This window comes from Gobio gobio (assembly GCF_949357685.1).
Source record: "Gobio gobio genome assembly, chromosome: 1".
Classification (NCBI taxonomy): domain Eukaryota; kingdom Metazoa; phylum Chordata; class Actinopteri; order Cypriniformes; family Gobionidae; genus Gobio; species Gobio gobio.
In genome coordinates this window covers 78,058,227-78,077,737 of record NC_137097.1, presented here as the reverse complement: position 1 = coordinate 78,077,737, position 19,511 = coordinate 78,058,227, and the positions used below count along the sequence as shown (strand labels likewise).

Sequence of the window (19,511 nt, the reverse complement as noted above, 5' to 3'; positions counted from 1 at the left end):
TGTTCTCAAAACGACATACGTTTCTTTCTTTCTTTTAAAAAGAATACATAGCATTTTGGCTTTCCTTAGGGTCTGTAACCTGTTCTGAAACGGTTATATTGTAGTTTATATATCGTGATATCGTTATCGCGATACGGATTTCAGGCCACATCGCCCATCCCCAAGTGTCCAATACCAACCTTGTGTGCTGTCTTCAGTGTCCTGTAATAAAAACAAACCGTCCATCAGAAGCGTGTACATAAACATGACATCTCATGATCGCAGCAAGAGCAACACACACCTCCTGATGACTGCGGTCTCCTGTCTTATGGTGACTGTCTTCCATTAACTGCTGCTCCCTTCCTGTTCCTGTGAACACACACACACACACACACACACATGGGTAAATTGAGCAGCACTTAATGTTGTATACAGCTTGTTTATGTCCTGTATTTATGCCATTGAAGTTGTAAAGCTTCACCCTTAGCAATAGCTTTCTCTCAGCCTAGTGTAAGTGAAGAGTTGATTCTCTTCTGTTTTCATAATAATACTTACAAAATGTTTCTGCACAACATTGATAAAACAATCGCACAACATTCATTAGGGACATTTTGAAAGTTCAAAAGTAACGTTTTCATAACGTTAGCAAAACATGTTTGTTAGCTGGGTGCACAAATGACAAAATGGTACTGAATGATGGCCATACTACGAAATTAGTTATTTAATGCACTTTAAAGACCAATGTACACCTTGAGGTGAACTATGATCGCTCTGAGTCGTTTGTCAAGTTTTACCATAGCGATGTTTTATTCATCTCCTTGCATAAACTTACCAAGCTAACGTGCTAATCATGGCGCATTTACACACAGACATCCAACCGCTCAGAAATGGTTTAATAGCACTTAAAGCTGGTATAATAGTGTTGCTTGTATCAGTTCGTGTCGCATAAGTTGATATACGGCTCCTGTGCATTTAATTATTCAGTGGATTTCGATGAAAACATCAAAACTAAGATACAGTGCGTAGAGATACGTTAGCAGAATAACAAAGACAGCCCTCAAACATAAAAGTAATAGATTGTGTGACGTGTATACATATGTATGTGGATGCTAACGTGAAATATGTTGTGTATGTTTGTACATGTTTGGGTTTGTTTTGCTCACCTCAGTCAGTCCGGCCTGCAGCTGCGCACTGGACGCCGCGCCGATTAACATCCGGGTATCAGTTCGCGTTCGCAAACACACACACAACTTGACGGACCAGCAGAGGGCACTGTGACACACAGCACTTCGCTGTGTGTGTGTGTGTGTGTGTGTGTGTGTGTGTGTGTGTGTGTGTGTGTGTGTTTTATAAAACTATACACTGTGTTTTATTTAAATATGCCTTATTATTATTATTATTATTATTATTTTCATTGTGTTATATTTCATTGCCTAATTCCTATTGTCTGTACTTTCTTCAGAGCTGATCCTGTCACCAAGACAACCCCCTAAATCCTTTGTTCCTTTGACCACTCCTTGTTTGTGATGACCAATCAAATCAAAGTAGGCGGGTTTTAAATTCACAGAGCGCGAATTCCAGGACGACGACGCTAACGGTCGTGAAGTGGAAAAGGTAAGTGCCTGAAAACTAAACATTTACTATTTAACAGCTGTTTTACAATATGTTAATCAACCGATTGCAAACTAATGCACGTTTGTCTCATTTCACCATTTTGAATTGAAAATATGTAATTTACGTAATTCGTGTATTGTAATGTTAGTACGATGAGACTATATAGGGCTCGGGCACTGCGTTGCATTCTGGGACGTGGCGGCCATGTTGATGGCCTTGCGAATGTAAACATACAGCAAATCGAACGAGGAGAAGCAGAGTTGGGAGAAAGAAAAACTATGTTAAAATCCCGAAAAGGATGTGGAATTTACCGGGATACGTTAAATAGGGAAGCCAGGGACCGGTATATGGACAAAATTGGAACTATTAACGGTTTGGATTTATATGAAATTTGCAGTTCACAAATGGATGGGTTCAGGAGCTGCAGACCATGAAGCCTATGTAACGTTAACCTTTTACCTTGAAGCATTCTGCACCGTTCTGTGTTCTCGGGTTGCACTACTTGCAAATAAACACTGAAAAATATCTGATTGTGTGACACTTCTTGCTTTTGCACATTATACGGTTATTGCGATTGTGTGACACTTCTTGCTTTTGCACATTATATTGATTTAAGTATATTTATTTTGAAGATTGTGGGTATGGATGCAACAGACACTTATGGCTGTATTTAATGCACATTTATTTTATTTCAACGCTAGGGCTCATGTTTGTCAGAGCACAACATACATACACAATCTTATAGAGGAATGTCATGTCTTCGTACTTGCTTGGCAACACCATGTGAATCGGTACTTTATCTGACAAAATAGTGTACTTGTTGTGGACGGTTACAATCACCCTTTCCACGTGAATTCGGAGGTGGGCATTTTTTCTTGTGCTCCCCACATCTCTTGCATCCAGCTGACAGCGTTCTTTTGTGAAAGCAGGGATCTTTACCTCGGCACACATAAGTCCCACACACTGTCCTTTATGTCAAAGCCGCGATCAGCCAACACCATATCCCCAGGTAACAGTTTGTCTTACAGCCGCGATCCAAGCGAGCCGACGACTCTTTGTTACCTCGGATACTTGGTCTCCGTGGTTGTGTCTCCAAGCAGGAAAGCGGTGGAAAGTTAACCCATTTTCGAACTTTTTCCCATGGCGATTATGTGATCTAGTGTTACACCCCACAATGCAGCAACGGTTTACCATGGTTTCCAATAATAACGCCAAATTAAGACACACGACTGAGAGGGAGCAGGTCTATAAACAGTGCGCAGTAGTCCGAGTAGCAGCAAATGAGGCCATCAACATGGCCGCCACGCAAAGTAATGACGTCATACGCCCGAGCCCTATTAAACATTAACGAAGCTGTTTTCATCAGGCACAAAGGTGTAATCGCCTAATGAATTTACACAATGAAGGGTTCCCACTCGTCCTGGAAAACCTGGAAAATTGATGACAAATTGTCCAGTCCTGGAAAACGTGTGGAAAATTTGAGAAAATGTAAAATGTCCTGAACAATTATTATTATTATTATTTTTAAGTTATTCGTTTTTTCCTTAGCCAAGTATAAAGAGTTGGCTCAAACAATGCTAGTTGCAGAAAGTGCAATGTTCAGAAGTGAGTTTTGACACGTGAGTAGTATTTCAATCAGGGCCGTAACCACCATAGACATCGAGGGGGACAAATAAAAAATAAAAACACTATTCCAATTTGACTACATTGCTTTGCTGGCCGTTAATGCAGTGAATCCATGATAAATCCCTCTAGAATACGCAGTTATAACTAAATCCACTGGGTGGCGCTGTGGAGCGTGTTGATTGTATGAGATCACATAATGTCATTGACTGCCTCGTGATGTTTGGATTTTGATGAAAATTTAAAATGATCTTGCAAAACGGAGTTACTTTTGATTAAATAAATTATAGTCATCATAATATCTCAGATGTTCACAGAGTGAGAGCGAGATAACGTATATGACAGCAAAATGATCTCGAGGTATGCTTCCTTTAAGTTTCATCAAGAGTTTAAGAACAGAAAACACAAAGTGCTGTTAGAAACATCACTTAACACCGTTATCTTTGTGTTTCTGCAACGTCTGTCAGCGGAGCGCGTTTCTCACCCTGCAAATAGTCCCAAAATTATTATTTCCCAACTAGAATTAGTCCTAGAATTTCGTTCACTATTCTATTTCTTTATAAAAAGAAAAAAATTGGTCCCCCAATGTTCAAGACATGGTTACGGCCTTGATTTCAATGATGATGTTTAGTCTCGCGTTGCCACTTCCAGCAGCTTGACTTTTTCCGCAAAATTGTGAGTTTATATCTTTAATTCTGACTTCTTTTCTCAAGTCCAATTCTGAGGATTTTTTTTCAGGATTTCAAGTTTATATAAAAATTATGTAAACTCGCAATTGCAAAAAAAAAGGCAGAATAACGAGAGATAAAAAGTCGCAAAAACAAGCTTCCATAGGTATAATGTATGATTAAGAGCTCATATTAAAAACAACTTGTATTAAAAACAAGTCAAAAACTGAAATAAACTGTACACCTTTTAAACACTTAGAGAGCAATATTTGGCATGATCCTCATCTTTTATTCCTGTCGTAGTAAAATTGAAAATTTCCTGGAAAAAGACTGCTGAAAAAGAGTGGGAACCCTGACAGCAGTGTTGGGTAAGTTACTCTAAAAAGGTAATTCATTACTAGCTACTAATTCCATCTTCAATAGTGTAATTAAATGACCCTCTCCAAAAAGTGTTTAATTATTACTTTCCAAATCCTTTATCAACCTCGAGTTAAGCGATTCAGCATGAAATAGCTCTTTTAATTAATTAAAATGCATAATATAAAACTACATCAAATATTCTTATTAACTGACCAAAGTATTACAAATGTGAGGATAGATAAAAACATGCATTTTAAAGTTAGACTTTAAATTTGATGTTAATTCCGCTATTGTATTACATATATAATTGTTCTACAGTCTATACACAGTATTTAGTTCAATTACTTGTGAAGTAACTGCAATTAAATTACACAAAAAAATAAGAGTAATCCCATACTTTACTTTTTCAAGGGAAAAGTAATTAAATTACAGTAACTAATTACTTAGTAACTAGTTACACCCAACACTGCCTGACAGTGTGAATTAATTTATTTAATAAACTTACCTAGCTTTCCTTTCATTAAATTCACTTGTCTACGAAAAGAGCAATATCATAATAACAGTTGACCATGTGTTTACTCTCTTCACTGATACAGTCTTTTCATTTTCGTCTGTTAATCAAAAGCTCAGCCTTGGGAAAGGAACGATATAGAGGGCAAGGCAAGGACAGAAAAAGAAAGATGAAGGAGATGAGAAAGGAAGAGAAGGTATTGCCCACTGTGCCTAGGATGGGATTAGCATTTTTTACATATTCTAATTACCACAGAGATTAACTAAATACATTGGAAACTATAGGCTCATTTTAAAACCTCCCCGGGAAGGTGTCCGAAACAGATGCCAGAGCCACCTCAGCTGGCTCCTCTCGATGTGGAGGAGCAAAGGCTCTACTCTGAGCTCCTCTCGAGTGACCAAGCTTCTCACCCTATCTCTAAGGGAGCACCCAGCCATCCTGCGTAGAAAGCTCATTTCGGCCGCCTGTATCCGGGATCTTGTTCTTTTGGTCATGACCCACAACTCATGACCATAGGTCAGAATAGGAACGTAGATCGACCGGTAAATCGAGAGCTTCGCCTTACAGCTCAGCTCCTTCACCACGACAGACCAGTACATCGACAGCGTTACTGCAGAAGCTGCACCGATCCGCCTGTCAAAGCTCCTGTTCAATCCTTCCCCAACTCCTGAACAAGACCCCAAGATACTTGAGCTCCTCCACCAAGCTGAAGCAGGCAAGCCACCCTTTTCTGACTGAGAACCATGGCCTCGGAGGTGTTGATTCTCATCCCAGCTGCAAACCATCCCAGTCTGAAGAGGCCAACATGACATTATCCTCAAAGAGATCATGAATATCTAAATGGCTGAGTTGTTTACTAATTAGTCTCCCCATTAAATGCTTTCATTTTGTAATTCAAACAAAATCCATAATAGAATAAGGAGGCACTGCCTCCCTTGTCTCCGCAGGAGGAAAAGCCCCTGATTTGTATATACACAGTTCTGGCACTCAAATCTGTTTGAACAAGGTGTCCACACTTGGCATGTTTGGTTCAATTAAAACTAACCCTGGTGCAATTGCCCTGTTTGAGTGGTTAATTTGTGTAAGTGTGAACACTGGCTTCCAAACCCTGGTGTGCACCGAATGCGCCAAGTCTGCTGAAAAGATGGGTCTAGGAACGCTTCAAAACGAACTCATGCAATTTGAACTCCCTGACCTATAAACAAGATGAAACCTTAAACACAAAATGCTCATGCATACATTCTATTGTCAGTCTTGATGTGGTCCATTAAAAGTTCAGTTAAGGCATCAGATCTTCGTGTGACAGGAATTCCTGCTGCCATTTTGACTCCTTTACTTTAAGATCTTTGAGTTCTCATCTGGTCAAAATACCATCATATGCAGGCCATGTACAGCACAACTGTTTTTGATGTTTGGTAAATTCAGTTTCAGAATTCATAAGTGAGAAATAAGTTGCAAATGTTGAACAAAATGCACTCATTTAATAAAAGTATTGCACATTTTATTGTTGCAAAGATATGCAAGCTCTGATTAAACTCTGAAAAAGTTCCCATACATGGGATACTAGTCGCCTTGAGTGGTAGTCGAGTGTAGGTTTAGTGTGTTTAACGTGCATTAAGGGCACTGCACTTTAGAATTTAAGACATGAGACAGTCTTGCATACGTACACGCTCTCAAGTTGGCAACACCACCAGTGTTGGTATCTAGACAGGGCAATAGTCCTGTATACTACAAATTCTCATGCAATAATTGACTGCAAGCCATTTTGGAAGTGTAGTTACTGGTCTTAAAACAATGCCCTGCAACACTTGTCAGATGTCCAACAAAAAAAAAGGCAAAGTGATTGCATTAAATAATTTATTTAAGTCATGTCCTATAGCAGAGTCATGGACAGGGAGATGTGTAGGTGGTCTCAAACGCATCACCTGAAAGAGGAACAAGAAATGAGCTGGATCAAGTTCAGGGAGTTCAGCCAAAGCAACACATGATTAGGATGAAAGCATACTTGTCTGATAGTAGTCATAAATGCTGATGATTGCTGGCTTGAGATTTTTCACTGGAAGAACCTGTTTCAGCTGGAGTGTGTAACTCATGGGGACGCCTTTGGGAACCTGCAAGACAGAAAGGATGAACAGCAACACATACAGGACACAAGATGGCAGCTAGTGATTAAACCCAGTCTCACCTCTTTCAGATACACTAGGACATGATCCTCTTCAGCATCAACTCGCTCCACTAGCGGGGCAAACGATTGGGGTGGAGATCCAAGCTGAGGGGGGAAGAGACCAGTGTTTACAGACAATTACATCTGAAGGAGCTTCAAGCATCTTGGGATTTTCCAAATCTTACGAACCAGTGATGTATCAGCTGTGAAGCCCGACAGGAGTTTAACATCCACTAGAACCATGTTAGTAGTTGCTTTTGCTCCGTTGTATCTGAAGACAAATAGAGTTTAGTCAACAGGATCAAGAAAGCAGTTCCCCTCTGTCAGGGACAAACTTGTTTCAGGACAAAGTCAAAGCCATTCTTACTTCACCGTGAAGTTCAACATGAGATTGGCTCCAAGTGGTCGGCAGTCTCCAGTCACCTTTACGGCAACGCTCAGTGTTTTGGTATCTTTAATGGGTGTTGGGATGTTGTAGAAACATGCAACCTATAGTACAAGTAAAGCACAGTAAGATTTTGATGTGCGCAACAAACCCGTAAAGGAGCTGAAGATACAGACCTGCACAGACACACAAGTGGATCCTGACGCTTTAACACTATATGCGTCAGGAATGTTCGTCAGTGGCTTCTCCTGATACAGCAGCCTGTTGTCCCGATTCACGCTGAAGCTGTAAGAGTCTCCTCCTACCACTGAGGACTGTACGGTAACGGTGCTGGAGCCGTCCAAGCTGAAGACTTGAGCAGCGTACACAGACAGGGCATGAAGAGCCACCACTGTGTCCTGAAAACAAGCACCAGATTAAAAACTCCACTCATGAATGATTGGGCTCATGTTTGGTAGTCAGAAGCACCTGGGTGGAGGAGAAGCCTCCATAGGGATTCTGTTGGGTCACCAGCCAGTTGACAATGCGGTTAGCATAGCCCAGAGTAGCCGTCGTAAGAGGCCGTTCAGTGAGAACTGCTAGCAGCATGTAAGCACTGATCTCCACCGACAGAGTATCACCAGATGCCGTCTGAGACCAATGAAGCCTAGTGCCTAAAGAGGAGAAAGTTATGCCAAAGAATACAAATTCAGGGTTAAGGTGTGTCAGTCACACTGGAGTCCAGGACCAATTGCAACAAGTGTTTGTACGATCATGCAAGTAAGATTGTTTTGGAAAAATTCATAGGCTGCATTTGAATGCACTTTCCATTTGAATGGACAAATGTAAATTGTGCTTCTTTTCATTGGCCATTACTCTATTCTTCAGTCACATGATCCTTCAGAAATAATGCTGATTTGGTGCTCAAAGCCCCTTTAAAAGCCCAGCGAGAGCGCATTTATTTGAAACAATCTTAAGAGCGAGAGTTAAGACTTCGAAAACTGTGGTACATTGTTTATAGACAACTTTATGCAGCCTTGACAAATTCTATACACAACTGACCAAACTTTTTAATGATACTGCATTTATAGATTTAAGATGATTTAATTAGCTGAGCAATGATAGTCATGAGCATTGTAGTCTTTAACTAATGGAGTTGTCCTAGCAAAACTACTAAGTAATGAAGTGAGAAATATTTACAGTGAAAATGGTTGATGTTTGCAGCTTAAACCTTGTGCAAAGTATATAACACTTAATCATAGGCTCTGTTAAGAAATTGACAGTTGGAGCAGGTCAACATCTTGCGTTGTGTTTATATGGATAACTTCCCGTTTAGCCACTTTATGGATGAGCTCCTGCATTTACGCAAGTTCTACTTTATCAAGAACTGACATTCACCAGCCTATGTTCATCTTAAGCTGTGTATAAAGTCTTAAGCATTGAATCTCACCTTCAGAAATAGCACGGTTCTTCAAGGCAGTTAAAAGCTGTGATCGAGTGGTGGTCTCTCCAGCAAGACTGAAGGTGTACGCCAGCAGAGCCATGGCATAAGTGTTTCTCAGGTTCCCAACAACAGGCCTCAAGCAGGACAGAGCCTTGGTAATGACGGGATCCTGAAAGCAAAGCAGACATTAGACAAAAGCCAGAACAGTAGGATGTCATACAACTACTGAAGAGGTTTACTTTGACAGGGCCGCCTAGTTCAAGCAGAGATGCGACAATGTAGGCAGTCATGGTCACATTATCACCAACTCCACCCTGAAACACGGATTAAAAAGAAAAATTATATATATTTGTAAAAATAAACCTCAGACAGAGCCTATGGGTTATGGTCCATTTGATAACATGTACCTTCATGTCGTTGTGGTATAAAGTTCCCTGTTGCATGAAACAGCCATTTGAACCCTGCTGGCTTATTAGCCAGTCCTTTGCACTCTGAAGGACAGTCGGATCGATGAAGACAAATTGCGTTGCCAAACCAAAAGACCTCATGACAAAGGCAGTCAACCTGGCCATGGAGGAAGTGTTGTTAAACTGAACTTAAATGCTGGTGACTCAGATGTCATGCAAGACTAGAATAATATCATGAAACTCACCATGTATTGGATGCATCATAGCCAAAAGTGCTGTATGAGCCGTCACTGTGCCTGTAGTTCAGTTGTCCTTGGTATCCTGTTCAAGTCAAAAACCACATATTGTAGGGGGTGGGGTATTAGAGTCTTAACCCCTTCAAATGGGGAGCACAGGACTGGATGTCCTTTAGATTTATTCTCCAACACTCAATCTGCATATCCATACCGTTTTTAAGGTAGCCTGTGGCGGTCTCTCGAATGGCTGCCTTGAGTTGCCCCGTGACCTTCAGGTACAGCAGGATGTAGATATTTGGAGCAAGAGTGATCATATTCTGTTCTCCACATCCAGATGGCATCTGTAACAACCCATCTAGATTCTTCAGTGCACGACCCATTATGTCCCCTACAAGAGGACAAGCATAAAACCCACATCAGAAACAAAGTTATTCTGCCAAACATCATGCACCACTTTCTACTCAATGGAGATGCTTTACCAAGGACTGAAACGGAGCATCTGGCAGATCCCTGAACCACATTTGTTGGAAACGTCAGAGTCACATCCTCAGAAAGAACAGTTCCTGCATACCAAACAGAATAGATCAGCATTGAGCACTAGGCTAATGTTTGGCAATACAGGGAGAGCGTGTTTGGGAATCATTGAGTGAAAACAAACCCTTTGGACACAGTAACCAACTCTGGGTGTTTGTCCTTTCAACTCCTTCAGGCTTTAAAAAGTGAATAAAAACACCACATCAGTAAAGCAGACTGAGCTCCATGATCAAATGCCAGAAGGCTGGTTAACACTTACCAGGACAAGAAGACTTCGCGTGACAACGTCAATGCGTCCTCTCGTCGGCACAGTCACGGCCTCAGTGCCACATCGAGTCTGGGATGGTTCAGCTGAAGCATTGACAGTCACAGTGACAGCTCCTACAGTGACAGACAGGAAGTGAGCAACACCACATACTTTTAGCATGTTCATAAACGGTACAAAAACGGACCGAGAACAGAAGCTGAGAGAGTCCATTTGAAGGTCTTTCTCCCATTGGCACAAAGACAGGACGAGTACGGATCAGGATATGGTTTAAGAGTGAAGTTTGTGGATGAAGCTGGAGTCACTTTAACCTGCCAATGAAAGAGCACAGAGCAAAAATGGGACCTTCTCTATACACAGATCCATTATATAAAAAGGTAAATAAACCAAGACAGACCATGATGCACTTGGACAGATAGCTGAAGACTGTGGCCTTCAGATCAAACGACTCCCCACGGACGATGGAGTACGGCAGAGAGAGCTCCAGGAAGAAGGGCTGGAAGACCGTCAGCAGAGCAGGAGGAGCCAGACCGAATCCTTTGGAGGACAGGCAGAACGCCTCAGTCTCCCATGTGGTGATGGTGTCAGGAACAGTGAGAGGAACTTGTGTGGATCCAGTGGCTCTGAAGGGGAGCAGAAAAGACAGAAATAAATGGGAACGAGAAGTAAACACTGGCTTTAGAGGGAATCAAAGAGTTCACACCAACCCCACTTGAGCAAGCTGCCAAATCCATGTTTCTGGAAAGTAAGTTCTAACGGTCACGTCAAAAGAGGAAGCACCACCCTCACTTTCTACTGGAGCAGCCGCCATTGCCATGGCTTCAGGACGACCACGAAAATACATCACTGCAAGGCAATTGTTTGCAGTCCCAATATTAAATTCTGAGGCTCGTCAGAATTGATGAACTCCCCATCACATTACACAGAGCTGGTCTAGAACCAGTATAAATTGAGTTATAGCAACTGAATCTGCAAGTCATGTAGCAATTTCTAAAGCAAGAGTCAAACTAACAGGCAGACATACCATCACGGAAGTTGCGATAATAATTCAGGCCTCTGTACATCAGACACTGAGGGGCTCTGATAGGCAAGTTTGTTGCGACCTTCATCCCGGCATTCTTCAAAATGAAGACACAAACATAAGATGTTTGAAAATGGAGCATTTAGTAATAGGACAAACTTCCTACCTTGAAGGTTTCGTAGGCTTGATCTGTTGTAACAGCCCGACGGGGTCGAACATTCAGACACTCTTCTTCATCCTCAACTTCATATGGATAATTTGATAGTGATAGCACTGGGAGCAAGTTGAACACCTGAGAACAGGGGAAAAATAAAGCACATGGATCAGTTAACCACATTAATCTAGTAAAAATAAGTAGAGTTAGATGAAAGTGTATGAGTAAACTGAAGTGGGATGTTTGGATACAGATTTAAAGGGAGAGTTCAGTTAATTTAAAATAAAGTTTAATTCTAAAAGTAATCCACACGGCTCCGGTTAATAAGAGCCTTCTGCAGCAAATTGATGGGTTTTTGTAAGAAAAATAGCATCAGGCAGACCATATTCAACATGGTCACATAATACACCTACATTAAAGGGGTGATGAATTGAGATCAACTTTCCCTTGAGCTTTTGATATATAAAAGGTCATGGTAATAAGGATATCCTGTAAGTTTCAGAGCTGAAAACTTCCTTGTTAGTCAAAGAATAGCTTTTATAGACACCAGGCCCAGCAAGCGATCGATCTCAGAATGTGCCAGGCTGTGACGTCAGTGTAGTGAAACACTGCCTCTGCAGAAGATCAACGCCTACTTATTCACTGCCTGTTTAGCCCCACCCACTGATTCACACATGTAACATAGGCCTAGTGTTAAACCATCTACAAGCAATAAACATGCCGTGGAGGATTACAATTGTGCAGTTCAAGCCCAATTCATATTTTTTTTAATTAATCTTAATTGATCCTTGAAGTCTGTCTTTAGGAAGTCTAAATTAGAAACCATGGTTTAAAACAGGCACACTGATACCACTTCAGCACTCAGGCGTCTTCCTGGCTCCAAGATCCGGACACTCTGATCTACAGCGCTAAGGCCACATAGAGATCCTGCTTGAGCAAAGACGGTCAGAACATTTCCCTCAGCAGGAACGGCCGTAGCAGGAGAAAACTGTAGAGAAACCTGGAACAAGAAAACACTTTTAGGGCACATCACCATTCCCCACATTAAGCTAAAAGATGCTAGTGCACATCATACCTGGTTTTGGAAACACATTTCAGTGCCAAACGACACACTAGCAGTAACTACATTCCCACTGGGCAGAACACCGTAGACCAGAATCTGCACTGCTGGAGCCATATCGACACTGACAGACAGTTGGAACGACACCGAGCCGCTTGTGACTGTATCAGAAGCCCTCGCTCTGACTGTCTGAAATCCATGGAGGATGATCACTCCTCTGGACGAGACCTGACAGAAGACAAACAGGTGATACAAGGTGCTCAAACATACCAGGACACAAAATGACCACTCACCATATAGATGATGTCAACGCTGTAGTCGCCAGTCTCGCCAACAAAAGAATACTTCACGGTCACTGGGAAAGCAGAACCACATTTGAGCGGCTGATCGAGCTTCACTACAGTCAGTTCACTAAATGATGGGCTGTCAGGAGAAGCAGGTTGGAGAAGCTGAACGACCCTCGTATCTGTAGTGAAGTATGGTGATTTGTAACTATAAACAACCTCTGGAGTCGCACTTGCCTGGGGAATAATGAACGGAATCAGTTTCTTGTGAGAGAGAAATCTCATCATGTCACAATATAAAGAGCAAATCATACCACCAGATTGAGATCAGCTTTAGGAAGATTAGCAGTGTTGAGGGAGTACATGGCCAGTCCGTTCTGGTTTGTGGTCAGATTCAGCAGCCGTTTGTTTGGCCAGCTGTTGCCATCTAAGAGATACACCGCTTTGTTCGCGATTGGAGTCCCATCGAAACGAGACACGGATATCTGTTGGGAATGATCAAGGTTAGGAAATGGAACCAATGAAAAGTCTTCCGCAACCAAGGACAAGCTTTTACTCGCCTTTCCCTTAATCATTGATCCAGGTTCAAAATAATCCAGGGGGTCCACAAACATGACTTTGCCAACTTCAAACGTAATGGACACCGTTGCAGATTTTGACATCATTACATCTGGACAGGAAAAAAAATAAAATAAAAATTAGAACGTGAACATCCATTTTAAGCATGTGCTGTTGGTTCAGCTCAGCCAATAGCTCACCTGTTCCCTCCTCAGTGACGTTCACATTTACAAGAAACGCATCTTGCATATTGTTTTCAAACTTGGTGTTGAAAAACACTGATGTAGCGACAGTAAGAGAGGCACAGCCCGTGGCATTCATCTGATAGCAGGAGAGAGACATTTAAGTCAAGCACAAACAGAAGACAAACCCTCAGTGGTAAGGCAGGAGTCACACCTTTGCAATTTTATTCAGGCACTGACGGGTCAAATCAGGAACCTCAACATATGGAAAGGGATCACGGCACACTTCCACCAACGCTTGACCAGGTACAGATTGGCCATACGTGTATCTGGGAAACATCAAAGAATGAGAGCAAGAACTGACCAACCACAAGACGAAATGATAAAAACATTGCTCACTTGGCACAAGCCTCAACTTTCAGTCCCTCATCTGCAACGCTGTACGTCTGTGGGGTGTTTACGGTCACGTCAAATTTGGGCAAAACTAAACCAGAAACAAGGCTTTAGATTAAGACCTCAGATCTGTTGATGAACTGCTGCACACACACAACTTACCATATTTCTTAACCTCGAAAACTTGGGAGATCATTCGGTCACCAATAAAAGCATTTAGTGTGTACATCCCTATCTGAGCCTCTGGGTTCAACTCATGAGAAAGCTGCAAGATCATCCCCGTTGAGGAAATGTTTGTCCACTGACCAATCCGGTTATTATTATGGTCCTATTAAAACAATTAACATCTCAGGAAAGATAAAAAGCAAGAGTACATAAAATCACCACAGCTCCATTCAAAGACTTGCACTGGAGCAAATTCTCACCTCCACCACCATCAGATTGTACTGAAAGACACAAAAGACCGGAATATTAGGCATTTAAAAGCACTAACAAATGCAGCAAATGTGCAATTCTCATGGTCAGGTCTTACCATCTGATCAAAAGGCACAAATTTGGGATCCATGGTAACAACTCTGAAATTCACTGCAAGAGACCGCAATAAGTGCTAACATTAATTGCAAAATGCACTTGATGATCAGAACTTGTACCATAATGGACAGTTTACAGCTCTAATACTCAACAAAGGGTCATTCACAGCTCACCCGTTTGTCCTGGATTGTAGATGGGTTTATCTGTTTGGATGAAGGTCAACGGCAGGTAACTTCTGAACATGACTTTCCTCTCTTCAGTCGCTCTGAAGACCCTCCCTTGAACTTCCACCTTCAGTTTCTGCACAGATTCTCCATCTACTCGAGGAGCCTGTAGAGGAACTCCGTTAACATACAACAAACCAGACAAGAAAAAGCCACATGTCTCATGATAACAGACCTGGAAACTAAAGCAGCGGTGAAACGGTGTAGAAGAAACCTGCTGCACAAGTTGAGTTGCCCTGTTGTCATCAAGCAGAGAAACGGTCATCGTGAGACTCTCTTGGGGTTTCAGAAGAGTTACGCATAATTTGGCATCAGATCCAGACTCAATCACTGCAGGGAATGTCACCATGAATAACCTGTGGAAAAATACTTTTAGTACAACCCCAACAGCCTAGAACCAACATCAGGACACTTGTGTTCACTCCAAACATTTAATGATACTTACGGTCCTGGTGTCTGTCCAGCAACAGCAAAAATGAAGAGAGCTAAAATGAGCCCTTTCCAAACACAAATCTCCCTCACAGCCATTAAGAGCGATCATCCAACACCAAACAAGAATCACTTGTCTCTTTCAGAAACCTCTGTTAAGCTCTACTGCTGTTTACTGCTCAACAGCTTCTCTTAATGATCTGCACTGATGATGGCAGTGATATTTAAACACCTTTAATTATCAGCACACTTTATCCTCTGGCAATAGAAATGTCTTGAGGGCAGATACAATTAATTGCAGGTGGTGGTTAATCAATTAAATTAACGAGATTCATTCGTTAAGTGTTTAAAGACCCCCTGTGGTGAAAATCAATGTCTATAGCCCTAATCGCACGGGATTAGTATTATCTGGGGACCTCTGGGGCCCGGTTCAGTAAGGAGGTTCAACCAACTCTGAGTTTAAACCTGAACTCTGAGTTGACTTATTCTGAGATGGGAAACTCTGAGTTTTGGGTTTCAGAACAGCTGATTTGAGGTAGTTCAATCAACTCTGAGTAGACTGACTCTGAGTTAAGCACATGCACTCCAACTATGAAAAGCCACAATCAATGGAGCTACGATATTACGATTCACCATGGCAACAGCACCCAACAAAAAAAAGACGTTCACATACTTCCGGGTCAATATGTAAGTTTAATTCTTAATTATTTTAATTAAGTTTAATTTTCATGGTATCCAAAAGGCAAAAAAAGAATGTGGCAGCAGCTAAAAATGAAAAATAAAAACATAATTCAATCAGGTAAAGCTTTAAGCATAAAATGTTCATGGGTGTAGGTTTAATGACTTTACAAACATTTGACATATTAATCAAATATCATTCAGTGTCCAAAGAGCAGCAGCTTTTCCCACAGACCCTTTTCACAGACAGTGATGACGTGTTTTAATGGTCATCAATATCGTAAATCCAGCAACGTTTTTTGTGTTTTTTTTGTTGTTTTTTTAACTGTAGGCCTATGTACATTTATAACACTAATACTTTGTATTATATTACTTTTGCATCAAATTACAAAAAACAAGTTACCGCTGCTGTGAGTGTTTCTAAACTCACTCTATTTTTTCCCTCTTTTTGAAAGTTGTTAAATCATTATTGTGGAGTTTTTCTTTTGCTATTTGAGCAAATGGGGACACAAAAAATATATATTTAATGTATTCTTTCATTCACCGCTATAAAAGTTAACCCTATGACGACTTCCGTTCTGAGAAACCCAGAAATGTGAAAAGGGTCTATGCTCTTTTCACATAATGAAATGTTCTCTGATCCCGCCTGTTACATTTATTAATTAGGGTAATAACATTAACATTTGACTTCTACTCAGGCCAGCCAAACACCAGCACCACTGACAGATGAAGAGGAGATGGAGGAAGAAAATTAACATCCATCAGGAAAAAGAATAAAGTATTTGTAGGAAATAAAGATGACCATAAAAATTGTAAATAAATGTATTTAACAGCTGTGGTGGTGGTTATGGCATATATCTTGTACTACCATCTGGCAGCATCCTTCCATTCCATACAGTAATCCGTTTTCAGAAAGTGTGATGATGGGAATATGCGTGTCATCAATGCGTCCAACCACTGGAAATCCTAAAGGAAATTCTAATTATAGGTTACTTCTAGAGGTTTATCAAGTGAACGCCAGGATCCTTCCTGTATAAAAGCCAAAAGGACATGCCATTTTTGTCCGTTTGACAGTGTCCTCATGATGAAAGCAATGAATGAATGTACCTCCACTGCAAAGAATACTTTTCTCACTATGTATTTTTGTCAAGTGGCAGATAATTGAATTTATTTTAAATAAACTTCGCTTACTTTAGATTTAGATTAAATGTATATTTTTTTGGAAATACGGCCAAAAATACTCAGTAAAAAAGCATTTGTGCAGTTTGAATGAATGAATAAACTATTTAAACACAGCTGGCGCTTTAAAAAAGGGGGAGGAGACTGAAAGAAACTCTGGGTTTACCAAAGAAAACCTGCTCCAGACCAGGTTAGGTTCACAGAGTAAGTTACCCTAGTAACTGACTCTGAGTATAAGTTACCTCTCTTTTAGAAACGGGCTTGACTTACCCTGCTTTCTCGGGTTTGACATACCTCCCATTCTGAAACAGAAAACCCAGAGTTTCCCTTATTTCAGGGTTAACATACTCAGAGTTTTCATTTAACCTCCTTTCTGAATCGCGCCCCTAGTGATTTGTAATAATTGCAGAGAATGTCTGTGATCAAATGCTGCGTTCCAGGGGCCCGTTTCAGAAAGGAGGTTAAGTGAAAACTCTGAGTAAATTGTTTGAATGCGTTTAATATTATTCTTAATGAAAAACACAAAAACACTTTTACATTTAGCTTTGAAACTGAATCTTTCGCCGTATACTGTTATTATATTGCTCAATTCAGTTTTTAATTGTAGCGTCTGTTCTCTAACTGAACTAAATTATTTTTATTACTATAAAATAATCAAAATGATATCGATACGACTGTTTATAATTTCATACAGCTATATCTATAACTAAAAAACATTTACAAGTCTTGACATCATATCCGGGAGATAGTCAGTAAATTTGAGTAAAATCACAGGCTTGCTTATCCTGTGCGAATGTGCCATGCAAAATTCAGATGTGGGGGAGTAATTTCTAAATCACACGAGGTCCCCAGATAATACTAATCCTGTGCGAATTGGGCTAATGACAAACCATGTGCAAATTCATTAGTCAACGGTATTGCTAAGTGTTATAGAGTGAGCTGTTGTTGATTGACCTGTAGGTTTTTTTAATCCTAAAAATGAAAGAAATTTTAGAATTGTTAAGACGGTAGATTAAGACCATTTAAAAAAATGAAATAGGCCTACACAAATAAAATGCTTAAATGTTACAACTGCATCTGTCTCTGAGAAAACGAAAAAAAAACCCAGCAGTGATTTGATGTACCTGAAGTCTGAACTAAGAAATGATCTGAATGCCTTCTTGGCCATGCCGAACCGCGACTGGCTTGACTGCATGTTCAAGGCTTATGTTAAAGATTGTTGCTTTTACGGAACCTAAAATGTTCCATACAGGATAAGTAAGCAGCCCTGTGTCCTAACCCAGTGTTTCCCAACCAGGGTGGCGTCTGACGAGAGCAGGGGTGCCGTGTAAAAGTCCTTCAAAAAAATTTTGTTCACATTTTTCAAATAATTCTCTCTCTGTAAACTTTGTTCAATTTATGCGAGTGCTGCCGTATGTTCGAATATGACCAGTCATTTTTGCCGTCATCACCCGGGTGGAGTGCCAGAAGACGCGAACGAGAAGACGCGCGTGTGTCTGTGCACTCACCCGAAAGCGCGCACACGTCTCACAGCGCGCAAATATTGAGTTCTCTTTCAAGTCTTGCTCTTGAACGGACAAACTCACACAAAAAGTATGTCAACATGTCCATCTTGATGAGTACTCTAGCAGAAATAGTCTTTATATGCCTTAAGTAAACTTTATACAGTCGAGAAAGACGACGCATATCCGAGCATTAGGTCTTAAAGGGGCAGTAGCCTTTACTGCTGTCTGTTTAATGTCAAACAACAAAAGACAAGGACATCAATCACTGCTCTTGATTGAAATGCTTTTCATTTATGCTTCTCTTTTAAGTTTAATAGGATTAATCTTTAATTTATACAGTCAAATAATGCAGTTATTTTACATTAGATCATTTTTTGTACCTGAAAACTAATGTTAGACGTAGCCTACCTGAAAAACCTGAAAAGCATAGTTTATTTTATTAATATCTTTGCTCAATAGTATTTATTTGTGCTGCTGCTTGTATTTAAATTATTTGTTCTTATTATTTTCTTTATTTTTATTTGACAGTAGTCCTCTTTTCCCTGAACATAGCAAATACCGTACCGAAACGGTGAACCTAAAACCGTGATACAAACCGAACTGTGAGCAATCTGTACCGTTATACCCCTAGCGTAACGTATGCGAGGGGGTGCCACAAAAAACATTTTCAAAGGGTGCCATGACCGAAAAAAGGCTGGGAAACACTGTCCTAACCCATGGGCTTCGTTACATATACATATAAGTCATATATACATTATGGAAACATCTCGAGGGCAGATTTTTAAAAATCTTTTTGTTTTATTTATTAGAAGTGATGCTACCATTGTTTAGGGATGAAATCATTACTTGCAATTATGTTATAAAGTCAGAATTGCATGATATAAACTCACAACATGACTATATAAACTTATAGACTTTTTTTCTTGCAATTGCGAGTTTATATGTCTTGCAGCTTTTACTTTATAACTCGCAATTGCAAGAAAAAGTCAGGATAGCGAAAGATAAAAAGTCGCAATTACCTTTTCTTTTTATTCTGTGGCGGAAACAAGCTTCCATAGGTATAATGTATGATTAAGAGCTCATATTAAAAACTGTACACCTTTTAAAGACTTAGAGAGTTTGACATTTATTTATTTTATTCCTG

The 19,511-nt window shown here is 40.5% G+C and overlaps 2 protein-coding genes across 3 annotated transcripts in view; both read right to left on the bottom strand.

Annotated features, from left to right (window-relative positions):
• tnrc6bb.1 (trinucleotide repeat containing adaptor 6Bb.1) overlaps window positions 1-1,221 on the bottom strand; it is a 29,630-nt gene extending 28,409 nt beyond the window's left edge. For both annotated transcript variants that reach the window (XM_079815346.1, XM_079815347.1), the window contains exons 1-3: window positions 1,143-1,221; window positions 281-348; window positions 180-201 (exon numbers count right to left, since the gene is read on the bottom strand). In XM_079815346.1, the coding sequence (XP_079671472.1) occupies window positions 180-201; window positions 281-325 (67 nt within the window). In that variant the 5' untranslated portion in view covers window positions 326-348; window positions 1,143-1,221. The remainder of the gene's footprint in view (window positions 1-179; window positions 202-280; window positions 349-1,142) is intronic.
• A 5,418-nt stretch (window positions 1,222-6,639) lies between these two features.
• On the bottom strand, window positions 6,640-14,841 carry LOC307123220 (alpha-2-macroglobulin-like protein 1; the record flags this gene model as incomplete). The annotated part of the gene is made up of 32 exons (XM_079811674.1): window positions 6,640-6,680; window positions 6,761-6,866; window positions 6,941-7,024; window positions 7,109-7,190; window positions 7,287-7,408; window positions 7,481-7,702; window positions 7,773-7,957; window positions 8,734-8,896; window positions 8,967-9,041; window positions 9,135-9,291; window positions 9,380-9,455; window positions 9,582-9,758; window positions 9,850-9,933; window positions 10,029-10,080; window positions 10,164-10,285; window positions 10,357-10,480; window positions 10,567-10,792; window positions 10,877-11,015; window positions 11,194-11,287; window positions 11,357-11,482; window positions 12,195-12,344; window positions 12,420-12,632; window positions 12,698-12,925; window positions 13,003-13,173; window positions 13,249-13,358; window positions 13,447-13,567; window positions 13,643-13,757; window positions 13,828-13,912; window positions 13,984-14,149; window positions 14,247-14,267; window positions 14,354-14,406; window positions 14,526-14,841. The coding sequence occupies 32 exons, from the start codon at window positions 14,839-14,841 to the stop codon at window positions 6,640-6,642; spliced, it is 4,206 nt and encodes a 1,401-aa protein (XP_079667800.1).
• Window positions 14,842-19,511: the final 4,670 nt, after the last annotated feature.